General features: G+C 55.3%; 2 protein-coding genes across 5 annotated transcripts in view; one reads left to right on the top strand and one right to left on the bottom strand.

Annotated features, from left to right (window-relative positions):
* Positions 1-1,390: 1,390 nt before the first annotated feature.
* On the bottom strand, positions 1,391-16,430 carry MDH2 (malate dehydrogenase 2). The gene is made up of 9 exons (XM_080829889.1): positions 15,945-16,430; positions 10,680-10,848; positions 9,358-9,441; positions 8,798-8,907; positions 7,459-7,584; positions 4,654-4,731; positions 3,275-3,374; positions 2,807-2,958; positions 1,391-1,708 (listed from the first exon to the last, which is right to left on the bottom strand). The coding sequence occupies exons 1-9, from the start codon at positions 16,008-16,010 to the stop codon at positions 1,577-1,579; spliced, it is 1,017 nt and encodes a 338-aa protein (XP_080686015.1). The 5' UTR covers positions 16,011-16,430; the 3' UTR covers positions 1,391-1,576.
* Positions 15,378-17,156, top strand: part of STYXL1 (serine/threonine/tyrosine interacting like 1) — a 65,670-nt gene continuing 63,891 nt past the window's right edge. Inside the window, exon 1 of one of the 4 annotated variants that reach the window (XM_080829890.1) lies at positions 15,378-15,623. In XM_080829890.1, the coding sequence (XP_080686016.1) occupies positions 15,604-15,623 (20 nt within the window). In that variant the 5' untranslated portion in view covers positions 15,378-15,603. Of the gene's footprint in view, positions 15,624-16,182; positions 16,349-16,396; positions 16,504-17,156 lie in introns of those variants that run through there. The other 3 variants (XM_080829892.1, XM_080829891.1, XM_080829893.1) reach the window with 3 other exon arrangements.

The following is a 17,156-nucleotide window of genomic DNA, read 5'->3' as shown; positions in this document are numbered from 1 at the left end:
GCACGTGTTTCACCAGAAGAGCGGGCCACAAAATGGCACCTGAGGCCCTACCTCAACTTACAAAAGCAGCAAAATTAAGAGGACAAATACCATCTGATCTGTGATTATCTTCTGCTTTGTTTTTTGGCTACATTTTAGGTTTTATTTTTTTATTATTTTTTTAAGGTTTTATTTAACAGAGAGAGAACAAGCTTTGAGGGGGGGCAGCAAAGGAAGAGGGAGATGCAGGCTCCCTGCTGAGCAAGGAGCCCGATGTGAGACTCGATCCCAGGACCCTGGGATCATGACCTGAGCCGAAGGCAGACACTTAACAGACTGAGCCACCCAGGTACCCCACATTTTAGGTTTTAGACAGTGGATGCCTATTACTCTTATAAGGAAACAATGATGTCATGGTAACATCCATTTTAAGGAAAAGCTGCTATACCGGTGCCTGGGTGGCTCAGTGGGTTAAAGCCTCTGCTTTCAGCTCAGGTCATGATCCCAGGGTCCTGGGTTCGAGCCCCGCATCGGGCTCTCTGCTCAGCAGGGAGCCTGCTTCCCTTCCTCTCTCTCTGCCTGCCTCTCTGCCTACTTGTGATCTCTGTCAAATAAATAAATAAATAATCTTTTTTAAAAAAAAAAAAAAAAGGAAAAGCTGCTGTAGATGGGAGTATCCCCTCCCGGGGCAGAGCTCCATCCCCCACCTGCCCTTTCACCGTGTCACTAGAAGGTCATCACCTGCTGCCGCCCAAGTTCGTTCTCAGGAGTGGGGCTCTCAGCTTCCCCTTCCAACGAACAGAGCACACCAGACGCTAACGGGAACAGGTCTTGCTCTAATCCCCCCCATTTACCCCAAGCCCCGAGGATACAACCAAGTTCCTGTTTAGCCCCCGATGGGGACATGAAGCCAGCCCTCCTGTGTCCCCCACACTGCCTCGGCAGCTGGCATTGTGATTTCCGCCCCCGCTCCCGCCTTTACCCCAACTCTGGCCTAGCACGGCCCCCGCCTGGACACCGGGCTGGGCAGGGGAGGAGGAGACTCGGAGCAGGACAGAGGTCAGCTGAGGCAGCTCCGATGGAGAAGCCGGAGCCGGAGGCCGAGCCAGAGTCTGCCACGTTGAGACTGGGAAGGGCAGCTGGGCATGGGCCACCAGCTGTCACCTCGGGACACTGAGGAACCAGGCCGGAGCCGAGCCTTCCCCGGGCTCCTCAGCTGAGGAAGGCAGCGCCGCAGAGCAGGGTCCGGAGAGACAGCTACTGATCAATTTTTCACACTTTCTCGAAGCTGCTGATGAAACCAGCATGCGTCATCCTGATATTTAAGTCATATCTCATTCTGGTTCACGGAGACACCAGACAGCCCCCTGGAAGCAGCCTGAACGGGGAAGAAAGCACACTTGCCGAGACCTTGAAAAAGAAAACCAAAGCCTGCTTTTACTGATGCGCCCAGAGACGGACCCGCGATTTGGAAGGGACGGCGACGCTAGCACGACACTCGTGGTTAACAGAACGCAAACACGGGGGCGGGAAATGGCTTTACAGAGACATGATGCCTTCATAAGTTAGGGAGACGGACCGCTCGCTGGCTACCCGCTCATTTCATGTTCTTCACGAACTCCTCGCCCTTCTTGATGGAGGCCTTCAGCTCGGGGATGGCTTCCGCTATCATCTTCTCTTCGAAAGGGGAGATCTTGCCGATGCCTAAATTCTTCTCGATGCCCTTTTTCTGGAGGAGATGGGAGGGGATAAAATTGGACAATTTAAAAATTAAGAAAGATCACTGCAATGCTGTAAATTTTACAACAGGTTTCCACGAACCAGGCTGTTGAGGAAAACCTGACGCGTAACTTCACGACCCTGCCTGGCCCACCTACCCGGGAGGGAACCCGGCCACCCAGTGTGAGCCGCGCGCGGAGCCCACGGTTCAGGCAAGCTGCCCCCGACTGCGATCCGGACCCTGGCCCTCACTCCACGTGCACCTCGGCCACGGCGGTTTCCTTATCCAGAAAATGGGCGTCCTATCCACCCCAGAGGAGGCCGTGAGGACGCCCGCGGGCGGCTTGGCCCACGGAGCACTCAATCCCCAGCAGCACCGAACGTCATTCTCCCTGACACGGGGCAGACTTTCGGGTTCTTGGCCGCCGCCAAGTTGGTAATATCCACCCAAGTCCGATGTAATCACGCAGGGAGATGGGAGACGTCAGGAAAACAGGTGTCTGTCACCGTGTCACCGCCACGGCTGAGCGGGTGTGTCTGCGCCAGCAGCCAAGGCTTCCCAGTCGCCTCCCTGGAAAGCCTGCTCTGACCCCAGGGCCTGCACAGCCTACCATACCGCACAGTTCCAGATTAGTCTGCTTAGTGCCTATCTCTCCACCCCATGGGGTCCCTGAGGCCTGGGGCCACGTCTCAGGGATCTTTGGACATCAGGGCGTCTGTGAGAAGGGCTTCTGGGTGGCTCGGAACATTGCTAAACCATTTCATTCTGGGCAGGAGATGAAGGCAGCCACCCCTCTGCCTGTCTGGTGCAGGGAGGCCTTTCCTTCGGGACAGTCACGGCTGCCTTGAGGTAGAGCGAGTGTCTCATCAAGAAACACAGAGACCAGCCTCGGGCCGGCTCGCCACCGGCTCGCCAACCCGCGGGGAAGGCGTCACAGGCCAGTGTCTTCCCACCCCCGAGTCTGAGGTTTCTTCCTGCTCTTAATTCTGGGACGTGCGCGCACCCTCAAAACCCCCTGGGACGCCGTCCCCGCGCCGGGGAAAACGAACTCCGAGCGAGCAGGCCAGGGCTCCCGCTGTCACGAGACCCGGCCCCCGGGATACGCACCCCCAGCAGTAACGGCGTGGAGAAGTAGCCGCAGTCTGCCTCCTGGGACTTCACGAAGGAACACTCGACGACGCCTTCCTTTCCGTTCATCGCATCCACCAGGGAGAAGACAAACCGTGCTCCGGCATACGCCATGGACAGGGTGGCCGAGCCTAGGAGGACCAGGCAGGTCAGTCAAATAAGCATCGTGGCCGCGAGATCCGGACCAGCCGGCCCTGCAGCCGAACACAGCAGCCGCAAAGCCCTCCGCGTCAGCTGCGAAGGATCTGGGTCGGCATCTCGTGACTTGACAAACTCAGGGATGGCACGACCTTCAGCGCCGAGCCACTCCACAAAGCCAGGCTGCCCCTGGCCACCAGGCTGGCTTAGCCAGAGAACGTATAGGAAGACGAGAAGAGCACTCGCTGCCTGCCCGGGGCCTTTCCGGTCTTCAGCTGGAAACTACCGGCGCTGCCCCCGAGAACCCACCTGCTCCAGCTTTGGCCTTCACCACCTCCGTGCCGGCCTCCTGGATCCGCCCCGTGACGGCTGTCAGCTGGTCCTGGGGAAGGTCCACCTTGGGAGTGCACTGCGGGCCACAGCCACAGGGACCACGTGAGCAGGTGCTGCCACCACTCCCAGACACCTCTCCCTCCTCCCCGCCTCATGGAAGACCGCTGCCCCCCGCACTGCCACTGTATGAAAACCGAGACCAACTCGGCTTTAAAAAAAAAAAAAAAGTCAACTTTATTTGCTGTAACGTGGCCCTTGAACCCACGACCTCAGATTGAGTCACGTGTTCCCCCAACGGAGTCAGCCAGGCGCCACCCACCACCCATCCCTACTCATTTTAAAAGACCTTTTAATATTTTGGACTAATTTTAGAGAGAAGTTGTAAAAATAGCACAAAGATTTCCCACACTCGGCTTACCCTAACGTTAGCATCTTACGTAAACCACAGCGCAATTATGGAGATGAGGAAGTTATCACCGACACATTACGTACAGACCTTACTCAAATGTCACCCACTTGCTCACTGCTGTCCCTTTCCTGTCCCCAGTTCCCATCCAGGGGCCCACCTCAGTCCATTCCCTAGCAGTCCTGTCTTCCCAGATACTTGTCAAGAGGGCTGACCGCTTGTTTTGTAGAACGTCCACGATGTTAGATTTTATAGAAGGGTTTTTCATGCTTTTCTCATAAAGTTATACGCACTTTTGGCAGGAACAGCGCAAATATTTTGCGTCCTTCTCAGTGCATTTTACTCAGGGATAGGAACTGACTTAATTTATCTTATCCTCGGTGGTGGTCACCTTGCCTCCACTCAATTTATTATTATTTTTTTAAATTTTAAGTAATCTCTACACCCAGCGTGGGGCTCAAACTCACAGAGCTGAGATCAAGGGTGCCAAGTTCTACCGATGGAGTCAGCTGGGCGCCCCTCTAATCGTTTTTAATTAGCAATAATCGCGCCTCGGATAAACCTCATTGGCTACGATACTGCCACTGCGCAAAGCCCCTCTAATCGTTTTTAAATAAAGCAGCTGTGCCTGCTCTGACCCAACTGCGAATTCGGGGATTTCCTGCAGCAGTTTTCGTTGTGTGCTGGGAGCCGGCCGCTGTGAGCACCTTCTGACCACACTCACTCCCACGGGCATGGACCCCCGAAGTGCTGGACCCTGACCACAGCCCCGCAGGCCACTCAAGAATCTGCCTGCCGCACCCCCAACCCCGGACAATGGCTGGGGCTGTATCCGTAGCAAGAATCCTCCCAAAGTACGACAGATGCTTAGTTCTTTGTCCCTCTGACTTCAGTACCTCGAGGTGGAACCTCCTGAAGGTGCGGCTTCCTGGCAAGGTGACACACTTACCTGCGAGATCAGGGGGATGATGGTCTTCCCGGCATGGCCGCCAATGACCGGAACATTGACTCGAGCGGGATCCAAACCCTGGCCATCAGAGTACAAAGCTCTGTTAATTTTTTTTTTTTAAAGATTTTATTTATTTATTTGACAGACAAAGATCACAAGTAGGCAGAGAGAGAGAGAGGAAGGGAAGCAGGCTCCCCGCTGAGCAGAGAGCCCGATGCGGAGCTCGATCCCAGGAGCTGAAGGCAGAGGCTTTAACCCACGGAGCCACCCAGGCGCCCCTGAAGCTCTGTTAATTTTTAAAGCTCTTTGAGAATAAACTATGTCATATCCTCCTAAAGCACCAACACTGGAAAAATCCAGAAGCCAGAACAAAGAAAGCACAGAAGCCCGAGTCCAGCTGTGGTCAGATCGCCTACCACGGCCCGCCACCTGCGGACCATCAGCTGGTGCAACGCGGAGAGGAGTACGCGTCACCTGGTGAGGTCCCTATGGGGGTCTTCCTTTACAGGGAGAAGAATACCGCCTCCTTGCAGGGTCCCCACACTGGTCCCCGTCAGTCTGGTATCTTCTGAGAATCAGAGGATAGCCGTTTCCCCCAGAGCTAAGGTCATTCCTCACGCACCAGCCCAGATTCACGTCCCCACCCTCAGTCACAGAGAACGAGTCCAGTTCCCTCCCCCTGACTGTAGAGCAAAATTCCGAACAATTCCAGAAAACCCTGGGGGTGAGAAGTCTGTCACCGCAAACAGTGATCAGGACAGAATAAAACGGAGCTGTAATGGGTCAGAACACCATGGTTCTTTGTCAGCGCTTAACAGGAGAGGCTGATTCATTTGTTAAACGGGAGGCACAACGCCCCCACAAATCTGTGGACCAGGTATTTCTTCCACTGGTCCAAAAAAAAAAAAAGAAAAATTCTGGTGGGAGTTATGGGAGGAAGTCAGCAATCCCCCCAATGACGTCACCTTCCCCAAACGCCGCAGCTGCTGAAGAGAGCAGCCCCAAGTTAGGAACCCGCCTTGTCCAAGAAAGGAGACCCAGCATCGAGAGGGGGCTGACCCCTCAGGACCAAGTTCACGGAGCGGGATGCTCACACAACAGCGCCTACGTGCTAAGGCAGCGTGCTGGTCACCAACGACACGGGTGTGGACAGAAAGAGCCCCTGCTTTTGAGACCCTCACTGTCGATTACGAGGCAGACACAAGTGGCGTCCCTGTGTGCTGCGCTGAGATGGCCACACGGGGTGGCCCTGGCAGCAAGGGGAGCACTTCATCAGCCTGGGAGAAGTTTTCTGGGACAGACGTCACGTCATCTGGGAAGGAGCAGCAGGACTTTGCCAAAAGGAGCGTGTTCTGGGCAAAAGAAGCAGAAAGAGCAAAGGCCTGGGGCGTCAAGAAAGCGAATCCCATCAGCGGAAAAGCCAAGAGAAGTGGCCAAGGGGCCGGAATATGGCCGAGAGGACCGAAGGAGGCTCCAGACACTGGAGCTTTAAGGGCCAACTTTCATTCCTGTTACAATTCAGGATTTTTCCAGAATGCCCGAGAGCCTAGGGGGAGAGGACACGTCCCTGAACTGAAGCTTGCAAGCACTAGGTTCTCTCCCAGGCCCAAGATCCCCTTTTCTCCACCGCAGACAGAACTTTCCAGTCTGTGACAGCCCCGTCCCACAGAGCTGTCCGTGAGAATGCAGGAGCCTGTGTCGCCACTGAGCATCTGAAATGTGGCTGATGCAACAGAGGACAGGTATTTCTCATTTTCTGTAATTCTAAGTCATCTAAACAGCCACGTGCAGCTAACTTGTGGCAGCAGGACCAGAGGCCGGGGGGAGATGGCGTGCTTTGGGCCCCAAGGGCTGGAAGCGCCCAGAGAGCCCAGAGAATGAATACTGTGGCTCCTAGGAAGTAGGGCCGGGAGCCCCAGGAGGCCCGAGCCCCACCCTCCAGGCCTGTCCTCGGTCAGACTCAGTGGGAGTGCACGCTCCTCGGGAAAGCCTGTCCTGACTCAACCTCCCTCCACACCCATGCCCAGCTGCTGACCCAATCCTGCTGGCTCTTGAGTCCCAAGGGACCCCCATCCCTCGGAGAGGGGCTGCAGCGTGAACGAGAGCAGGGCACCCCGTTCCAGAGCGGATCTGTCTGGAGCACGGGGCAGTAGGATCAAAATCAACGGTCTTATGGGTGCAGGACAACTGCTCCTACTGGCCCCCTCATCTGCAAAGGCAGGAAGAGATGGCCCGAAGCTCCAGGGGGACACTGCTTCAGGCCAAAGGAAGCGGTGCTGCCGGATCCACCATCGAGCTGCGAGGGGGCACCAAGGACGCCAGGGCCGGCACTGGTGTCGATGCCCCCCACCCCCCAGCACGGGCCCAGTGAGCCAGAGGCGACTGCAGTCAGAACGACAGGCCGGGAACGACGATCCCGACATCTCAGGAGTTCAGGAATGTCCCCCAATTTTTCACGTTTGCCGATTTTATCATTTCTCTACCGATTAGCAGGCAAATCCTTTTCCAGTTTTCAGAGGCAATGAACTTCGAGAGTACAGCCCAGCTGAGCCAGCGAGAAACCCGAGGACAAAGCCCAGACCCTTCCACGCACCAGGGTGACAGAGAGGGAGTGGCATCAACACTCTGGCTGGCTGTGGCTGAAACGTGCAGGGGGCTGGGTGGATCCCCCAAGGAAACCTCAGAGCTACTCTCCCCCACGGGGCCAGCGCCAAGAGCACTGGAGGCCCCCTGGTCTCCCATGTCCACCGCTCAGCCGAGGACGGCCAAGAGGGGAGCCGGAAGGACACCTGACGCGGCCCTTACCTTCAGTTCCGCAATGAACGTGTTGGCTCTGACGATGTCCAGGGTCGTCACCCCGAAGATTTTATTGGGATTGTACGCCCCGTGTTTCTTGAAAACTTCCGTTGCGATTGGGATGGTGGAGTTCACCTGGCAAAGGCAAGAGAGAGGCGTGACGTGCCCTGCATCCTGAGAGACGAGCCACACACGGCAACATCTCTTCCCCAGACCGCCGGCAAGTCCTAAGGGGCCAAACTGTCCCGATAACTTTGTCTACGGGCAAGCCGCCCTCGCTGCGGAACAGGTCATAGTGGGGCGACTTCCTACTCTCCCCTCCTCAAACAACCCTTCGAGGCAGCAGGCGCTCCTCCCCGTAGGGGCCCCGGGGCCCACCATTCGGAAGTGCACGTGACCTTTGGGCTGTCAACAACAGGTGAGGCTGGGCCCACGTGACACCCCCCCCCCCGTGCCCACTGGGGCCAGCACCTGGACACAGCACCGCACTGCACGGGGCCAAGACCTCAGCCAGCCCCGGGGACAAGTCCCAGCTCAGCCACCCTGTGAGGTTAAGCCCAGGAGAGTGGTTTCCTCACAGCAGAGACGACCATCAACTTGAGGCTGTGAAGGTTCTGGAACTTAATACACAGCAAGTGCTGACATGGCGCCCAGTGCCCAGAGAGGGCATAATGAAGACGGACATAACCACGGGATTTCCGTCAGGCGCTAGGCGAGCGTCCCAGCCAAAGTGGCAGCTGCCCCGAGGGTGAGCTACTTGGGGATCGGCTCCCCAGAGGCCCTGGGAACAAGCTCTAGGGGCGGCCTGGTGGGCACGTCCTCAGTCAACATCACTGTCACTGCACTTCCACCCAGAACCTGGGCCTCAGAGGCCGGCTTCCCCCCGCGAGGCAGACACCGAGGAATAAATGCGACCCATGGGACTGCTGGGGAGCTGCCTCGGTCTTCTTGGGGAGGGCGCGGCACGTGCGCTTTCGGGATTGAAGGAGAAACTCCCACAAAAGCTGTGAGCAGGGCCGGGGTGGCTGAGCAAGCCTGATGGGGGACCAGGAGCTGCAAACCCCGAGCAGAACAGGGTAAGGGAAGTGAATGGGCCACCATTCAGGCCTCAACAGAGCCTCAAAAATGGATGTTGCGCGTGGGGAACGGACACAGAGAGGGGAAGTGATGCGTCCAAAGGCACACGGTGGTGGGAAAACCAGGCTGGAATTCACACTTGGTTCCTCTGATGTGTCTGCTGCGGCCCCTTCACTGTATTTTGGTCCCCGTAAGCACCTTCGCCTCCTCCTCCTGCTTACTGGGGGGGGGGTCAGGAACGGCATTAGTGGCCTCCGCCAGCGGCACTCACCGGATTTGAAATGATGCAGATCATGGCCTCGGGGCAATGCTGGGCGCAGGCCGCGGTCAGGGTGGCCACGATGGAGGCATTGGTGTTGAACAGGTCATCCCGGGTCATGCCTGAGAGTGATCCAAATCGAGATGTTCACAAAGCACGGGACGATCCGCCCGGTGCCTGCCTAGCGCCGTGGGGCAGTTGTTAGAGGGAAGCCAAGTTTGAGCGGGACAGGGTCCCTCTTCCAAGCCAATCTATCTTGTAGGAAAAGCAGCCTAGAGTGACAAGTGCTCACACAGAGGCTTGTGGGGGGTCGGAGCGTGGGGAGGGGGTTTAGGGAGGGAGGGACCTGAGGAGGCTCCAAAAGGGCCAGTAAGAGCTCCCCGGGAAGACAGCGTGCCTGGGAGCACCAGCCCGGGCAGGGCACAGACACGGCAGACATGGGCCAGGCCAAGAAAGGGATTTCTCTGGAATTCTTCTCTGCCACAGAGACACGGACTCAGCCCAGTATAAGGGAGAACCACGTCCCCACCTGACTGGCAGGGGGATGCGAGGCAAGGCTTCCGAACACACACCTGGTTTTCTGGGGACTCCGGCTGGGATAACCACCACATCGCAGCCTTTCAGGCAATCCGGCAGCTGCTCAGGTCCGAGGTAGCCTAGACACCGCCCCAGGAGAGAGCAAGTTCACATTCTCTGATCTGGAGAGCCGAGGACATCTGTGGGGATGGAGCCGGGGGAGGACGGCCCCCGCTGGGTCCAGTGTCAACCCCGGGCCTCCAGAAGGGCCGCAAAGCCCAGCTGCGAAGTGCTTCCTGACCACTGCTGCTCGCGGGTCTGACGGTCCCAGCCGCCCTTCAGGCCACTTTCCTCCAGCCTCCGACTGCCTGGGTCCCACCCCCGTGGAAAGGATCAACCCTCTCGCCACCCCCCTCCCCCACCCAACCAAGTTCAGCCACTTGTCTTTACTGGACCTGCTAGTACCTGTAAGGCCTTCCTGGCTCCCAGTTCCAAGAGCGGCTTGTCCCTTCTCCCCCTCCCCCACCCATCCAGTCGTCCTAACAAAAACTCCATGTCGGGGTCAGATCACAAGACACGCTGAAAGCCCCATGAGAAAATCACGGTGCTGCTAAAGTAATACATCTAGTATTGATATCTCTTTTGTTTATTCCTATCATCGGAGGGCGAAAAAGGTCCATTTTCAAAGGTTACAAGGGAAATTTGCTCCACTGACCAAAATCTGCTTGGATTTAGGCTTTTCCCTTACTGCAGGAGCTTTCAGAAGCTCCAAAAGAAAACGAGCAAACAAATTCAGAGACTCCGGAAGGCACATAAACGTCCCAGCTGACAGCTGACCTCCCGAGCTGTGCCCGCCGGAGGCGGAGGACGCATGTGGATGCTGTCACTCGGGGCAATCCCACATACCGGCAGCAGAGACAGGAATTACTACCACCTTTCTGGCCCGCAATCTGGGACTTTACAGGAAGAGCAGATTTCCCAAAGAAGGCTGTGCTTCTGAGAGGCTGGGAGAGGAGCCCGGGGTGGCGGGAGGCCTGACCCACGGCACATGAAGGCAACCTGCAGCCCACGGGGACAGCATCCTATGGCGCCACCTCCGGAAGTCCCCGGACATTCCCCTTCCCCATCCTATTACTTTTCACATGAGAAAAAAAATTAAAAACGGGAAGATGAGACCACCTCCGTCTTTCTGAAAGACGCTATTTAAATTTTTACAGGCTCAAGTCCAGAAAGACGTAGTCATTCGTGAATTCAACCCAACGATGAACGTGGAAACCGCATCTCTGATCTACTTGCACTGAAGAACTGTGTCCTATCTCCTGGTCTGGTCTGCTGGGGAGAAGGGGAGCACAGCCTCCAGGCTCAGCATGTCCGGTACCTTTCACGGTCGCTCTGGTCTCAATGTGGCTCAGATCTGCGGCCACTCCGGGCGTGTGAGCGATATCGTAGAGGGTCAGGCGGCTCACTAAGGGACTGTTCTTGAGGAGAAGCGCCAGGGGCTGCCCGATTCCTCCAGAAGCCCCCAGCACGGCCACCTTAGCATTTTTCTAAAAAGAGGCACAGAGAAAGGACACTTAACACAGAATCAGTATCAGAAGTAGTCACATGAGAGCCTATAAAATACACCGCACTAGGTCTCTTTTACGGCCCTGGTGCCTGGTCCCAAGGTCCAGTTTCCTTCTGAAGCGGAGAGGCTTATCTCAGGGAAACAGGGAACTTACGTCCACAGATGTTGTGACAGTCGGGGTGCTACTGCAAACAGCCCCCGAAAGATGAACAAGCTTTACTCGGGCAACCTTCCCTTCAACCCGCAGTTTTAACAACTAGAAACCACCACACTGGGCACCTACTGATAGGCCGGTCACTGTACGTGGGGAAGCAGGAATGAAGAGCCCTGCTGGTTCTGGCGGGGGTCAGGGAACTGATGAGGGGTGCACACAGCATCAGGAGGGACACACGTTTCGGAAGGCTCCCTCCCCCGCAGTTCAGTCAGATCTGCAGCCTCGGTACCCGTGCCCCACGCTCCGGGTCTATCAGGATTGCCCACTGGGTTGACAAAGCCCACAGAGAGCCAGGCTCCTCAAAGCAGGACACGGCTCAGGCCTCTGTATTTCCAACCAGATTTCCGGGTGACTCTGGCACTGGCCGGAGTCTGAGAATCACTATGGCCCCACACCACGCCTGGCAGAACAAGCCGCAGGTAGCTCTGGGCATGTCAGCTGCAGGAGGGGTTAAAAAGTGATAGCTGAGAGACTCGACTGCCTTGCTAGCATCTAGAAGGTTGGAGCCAGCAGAGCTTCTGTCAGTTTATTGGTCACCTTCGTGGAGCTAAAAGTCGAAAGACCTGACCTCCAACAGCCACTCTGGAGCTAAGTACATCTAATGACCGGCAATTGCTTAATCCCCTTCTTTTTCTTATACCAAGGAGTGGGACTCAGGAGTCACGTGGCAACTCCACGTTTACTCTTTGAGAAAGTGCCAGACTGTCTTCCAAAAGGGGCTGCTTATTCATGTTTAAGGCTCACCTCCAATTCAACAGGCACGGCCTTCCTACCTGCCACACGCCAGACTGACTTGCCAGCACCAACAAGACCTGCAAACCGAAAGGCGTGCAGACCGAAAAACAGCATCTAGTGTGACAAGTGCCACGGAGGTAGACACTAGGAGAGAAAGTGTGAGGGGGCTTTGAAGGAGGAGCAGTTTACCAGATGGATGCCAGGGGGAGGAGCTGTGGACTATGGCCCAGCGAAGGGAAGCAGTCCCCCATGGCTCTGGCGTTGCTGGACGCACGTGGAGGAAGAAGGTAGGGCCGAAGCTGAGAGCCTAGCAGAGTCTATCTGGTCCTTCTGGGCAACAGGGAACTGGTGAAAAGCCTTAGAAGCTGGGAAAAACGTGTCCAGAGCGGCGTTTTATTATTTATTTATTTTTAAAAGATTTTTATTTATTTGACAGAGAGAGTGCGCATGAGAGAACACAAGTAGGGGGAGCAGCAGAGGGAGAAGCAGGCTCCCCATTGAGCAGAGAGCCCTCTGTGGGGCTAGATCCCAGGATCCCGGGATCATGACCTGAGCTGAAGGCAGTCACTTAACTGACTGAGCCACCCAGGCACCCCAGTGTTTTAAAAAGGTATTAGGCAGAATGGAAGACCACCTGGAAATATCCAATGGAGGCAGGGAGACTACTGCAATAGTCCAAGCATGACTCAAGGGTGGGATCCAGGCAAGCAAAGATTGGGCAGGCTACAAGGGATTCGGTCACCCCCCTCCACTTCCATCCAGATGGTGAGTGGAGGGAGGAACCTGGGATGACAACTTGCCGGCCTGAGTGGACAACATTGCCTTTAAGCAAGACAGGGAACTGAGGAGGGGTAAAGGGAGAAAGGATAATGAGTCTCATTTTGCATGCTGGGTTTGAGCCCCTTGAAACATCCAGGCACACACGTGCCAGTAGGCTAAAGGCTTGGTCTGGAGGCCCTATGCATCTGTACTGAGATTACTGGTAGCCCCAGAAAGCACAAAGGGGAACACAATGACAGGAGCACTAGGGACAGAGCCCTGTGAACACCAGCATTTAGGGAGGAAGAGGAGTCTGTGAAGGATGGTGACCAAATGGGGCTTACCACCACCCCCACCCCAGCCATTTCCAACAACTAAGTCAATGACTGCCTCCTGGTAACCTTTCCTACGAGGGGCAGAATTTATTATACAGTAGGACTTCACCTGAAACTCACGCCACCTAGCAACCTTATCTACTGGGAATACCAGAAGCAAAATAGTAGCCAAGGGCCATTTGTCAGTCTGTCCTGTAGCTGGAACTGAGCTAGGTATTTCCTTATCTGACGCTCAGAACTCCATTAAGCAATATTAACTGACTCATTTTACAGATGAGGAACTGAGGCACAGAAGTTGTAATACACCTGGGCCCCAAAAGATAGCACATGATGATGTGGGATACAAGCCAAACACAGGCAACTTGACCCTTCAATTTGGGCTTAAAAAAAACAAACAAACAAAAAAAAACAACCCATCTATTCTAAGCCATGGCCTACAGCTCACTCTCATTATACAAAAGGTACCCTTCCCCACTAGGGCTCACTCAAGGCCTAAACAAAACAGTCCTCAGTGAGCTTTTTGTACCCTAACCTTATGAATGAGAAGGGAGCCTATTCTGGGCCAGCAGATAGCTGCCAGGGAAGGAGACAGACTAACAGTGGGGACCAGAACCCAAAGTCCCACACGTGTCCTCTTGGGCAGCCATCTGCTTTGGGTCCCTAGACTCTCACCATAGACTGTATTTTACAACGGCCCCTAGTAATAATGGCCTTTGGTTATCAAACCCTGAAACCAAAGCCCCAACAAAACCCAAGCTGTGTCATCTGCTTAAGAAAGGTAAACTCTAAAAGCACATAAAACCAAAAATCTTGACTTCAGTTTTGATTTTTTTTTTTTAATTGGTGCTATAAAGGGGGACCCTTAACTTCCCAGAAAGCTTAACTAGCCAGATCAACCCAGAACTGAGGTCTGGCAATCTCTACTTCTAGATCGTCAGTCATCACTCACATCTTGTCTCCGTTCCTAGGGACCTCCAATTCCAACTCCCACATTCCCAGCTCTGTTAGGCATCCAGTAGTGCCATAAACCTAACTGTCTAAATAAATGTATGCTTTCTACCTCTCCCACCCTGTTCCCAAATAGGACCGGTGTTCTCCCAAATTCAAACCCTTAGAACCATTTCCTGCCTCTTCCCTTATCAGACACCCAGTTACGACATGGAAAACCTGACATCTCAAACATCTTCCCAAGCTCCCCCTTACCTTCCGTTCCCATTCTATTATCTACGGCTCTACCTCAAAACCATCTTTCTGAAAACTGACTTTTAATCATTTCATTTCCTTACTGAAAAATCTCCTTGAAGTCCCTCACGGCCAGATTACTCAGCCTAACTTGCAAGGTTCCACTGTGGAGCCCAACACTGGAGTGAGAGAAAAGAGAAGAAAAAAGAAAAGAAAGAAAAAAAAGGAAAGAAAGAACGGAAAGAGACTAACCCGATGCCTTCACTAGGGTCTTTAAGTAAATCAGTCCCTTACGATACCTAAGATGACCTCCTCACTCATTCTGTTGCTTCGTGTTGAGGTGACGTGATTATTTTGTATTACAAAGTTTCATCAATGTCCTTAATATGGATACAAACACAGCCCTTCAGTGGTGGAATCTTCACAGTGTAGACGCAAACTGTTGTACCGGGGAGATTAAGTTATGATCTCTTTGCAGAAGACCAATCTCCAAACCTGCAGATCTTCTCTGCATTGAGGAGTTGGTTGTTAACAGCACACACTCAGCAACTTCTGCAAAGGGGTAACACTTCCCTCATTTCTAAGTCTGCTTTACAATGTAAGTCTCTTATGGTTTGCTTTTAAAGTTCTATTTTTTAAACTTAACATCTCAAACTGAGCTAATATCCTCCCCCTACCCAAACCCACTCTCCTCCAACAGCCTTTCCCATCCCAGCAATTTCAAAGTGGTCCCCCTCATCCAACCGTCCCTCAGCAAATCCCACAATCTTACCCGAGATCAGTTCCCCTCCTTCCCCCACTCCTCAGCATCAGCCTTCGGCACCTCCACCTGTCCTAAGTTGGGGCCTCTCTCAAGTGCCGCTCCTTACTCATCTTGGTCTCTCCTGCAGCGCCCAGCAGGAGCAGGGCGAGTGTGGATACTCAGTGCTCCTGTGTACTTCTTTTTTCAAATGAATCTTATAAACAGGAAACTGATCTGAAGGACAGAACCTAAAACAGAAATCTGGAATCTCCTTTATTAATCAACTCCCTCCTGGGTGCGATGCTTAAAAGAGGCAATGTGGGTTCGCAAACTTTAGTTCTATTAGAATCACCGGGGCATCTGGTGGACATGTAAAAGGGGCAGGTCCTACCCTCCTTCCATGCACCCGGGCGGTTCCTCATTAGCTTTCAGGTGATTCTAACACGCACAGGAGTTAGAAAACCACCATCCTTAAGGTGACTAAAAATAGCTTAGGCTCGAGCACTCCCAGCAGCCCTGCACAGTCACCACACCTGGGGGCAGGCCCAGTCCGCCCACCGCAAGCAGGATCCTACAAAAGGGTCCTGAAGAGGAGGCAGCGTCTTCACGTTCTCAGAGGGAAAGCCTGGTCATCCAAGCCCCACTGACAGTGGCCAGGAGAGCGGGCTTTTAATTCTCCAGCCAAACGACTGTAACCTTGGACCAGTTCCCCACCCTCGGTATCTCAGTCCGCCTGCACTACGGAGTTAATAATTACACGCTATTTGCATGGATGCTACAGGAACAAGGTTAGTCGCCTCAAGTACTACAGAAAGTTGCAAACAAACGTGAATTATTTTCGGCGCTACAGCCAAAGCTTCTCAACCCTGAAGCTGTGCAGACCCAGTGCAGGCTCTCTGGGGGGTCCGGGGGGACGAGCCGGGGGCTTCCCCCCTCCCTCTCCCGGGCTTTCTCTAGGCACTTCCCTCCCGGTATCCGGGCCGGCCTACGGCGCCACAGACGCGGGTACCCGACGACCCTGCGGTCTAGGCTGGCCCGGGGATCAGGGCTGCTCGCGAGCCCGGAACCCACGTGGCCTCCGCCGGCAGGCAGCCCCTCGTCGGGCCTACCTGGGCCGAGGTGCTGAAGCTGCGGCGGAGAGCGGCGCCGGCAGGGCGGGCGAGGGCGGAGAACATGGCTGGAGCGGGCGGGGAGCCGAACGGCAGGCGAAGGAGCTGGCGGCTGGCAAGTGACACCAACGACCTCCACACTGCACCGGGCCTCCCGGCTCCGCTCCGACCGGTCTCGCGAGAGTGGCCCGGCTTCCGGCCCCGCCCACCTCCCAGATCTCGCGGTATCCGGTCCGTCGGGGCCGTGCCGGGAGGAAGGCGGGGGGAAGCTTCCTGCGCACGGGGAGCGCGGTCCGAGCGGCCGCTGGGGGAGTCGCGGTCGCGAGTGGGAGGGAGAGTCCGCACCAGACAGGTGGAAGAGGACGGGATTTAGGCTGGAAGAGCCTTAGAGGAGCCGTTTCCAGGTGGGGCTCCAGGCAGAGGCTCTGACAAGGAGACAGGTCAAGGTCGCGCTGCAGGCCGGGCGAAGTGGGTGCGGTCCGGGCCCTGGACCTCAGCCCGAACCACTCCTCCTGCTCCTGGCTCCGGAGAGCTCTGGAAAGGAGCGTGCGGAGAAGAGGTTGAGTTTGGGGGGTGAGGTGGGAGGATGGGATCCCCTGTGATCAGTCATTTCAGTGCAAAGCGCCCCCCCCAGCCCCCCCACCCCGCACAGCCCAGCAGCCAGTGCCCTCGTCCCTCAGGGGGCCCAGGACCTTCACAGACACCCGCCATTGAGAATGGCGGACACAGCACTGCGGGCCAGGCCCCGCCGCACGAGTTTGCGGAAGAGCAGCCCCGTGTTACAGACGAGGAACCTGGTATCGAGGTGGTAACTTGCATGTCCCCCGGTCCCTGCTCCTCAGGTCTGCGCAGCCACATTGTTGCTGCTTTAGGTGCGAAGGAACTGGGGCTGGATTTGTTGAGTTTATCCGGATGGAACGTAAAGCTGCGGTTCTGGTTCACAAGGAATGTATCGTTCACATTTACAAGTGGAATTAGAAGCTTCGTTCCCCCATCTCAACGATTTTCTGGGTATACCGAATTCCTCAAGGAGTTCAGGCAGGTGGGGCAGGTGAATGTGCAGCAGGCTGGTGGTTTCACAAGATCTGCCCCATTTTCTGCCTTTTAAGGAGCCGAGTCTATGCGGGGGAGACCTATGTTGCAGGCAGCGTGATAGGGGCAACACGGAAAGTTAAGAGCTGTGGCGGGAACGAAGGAGGTGCATTTTTTTTT

This window comes from Martes martes (genome assembly GCF_963455335.1).
Source record: "Martes martes genome assembly, chromosome: 18".
Taxonomy (NCBI): Eukaryota; Metazoa; Chordata; class Mammalia; order Carnivora; family Mustelidae; genus Martes; species Martes martes.
This window is presented reverse-complemented; position numbering and strand designations above follow the sequence as displayed.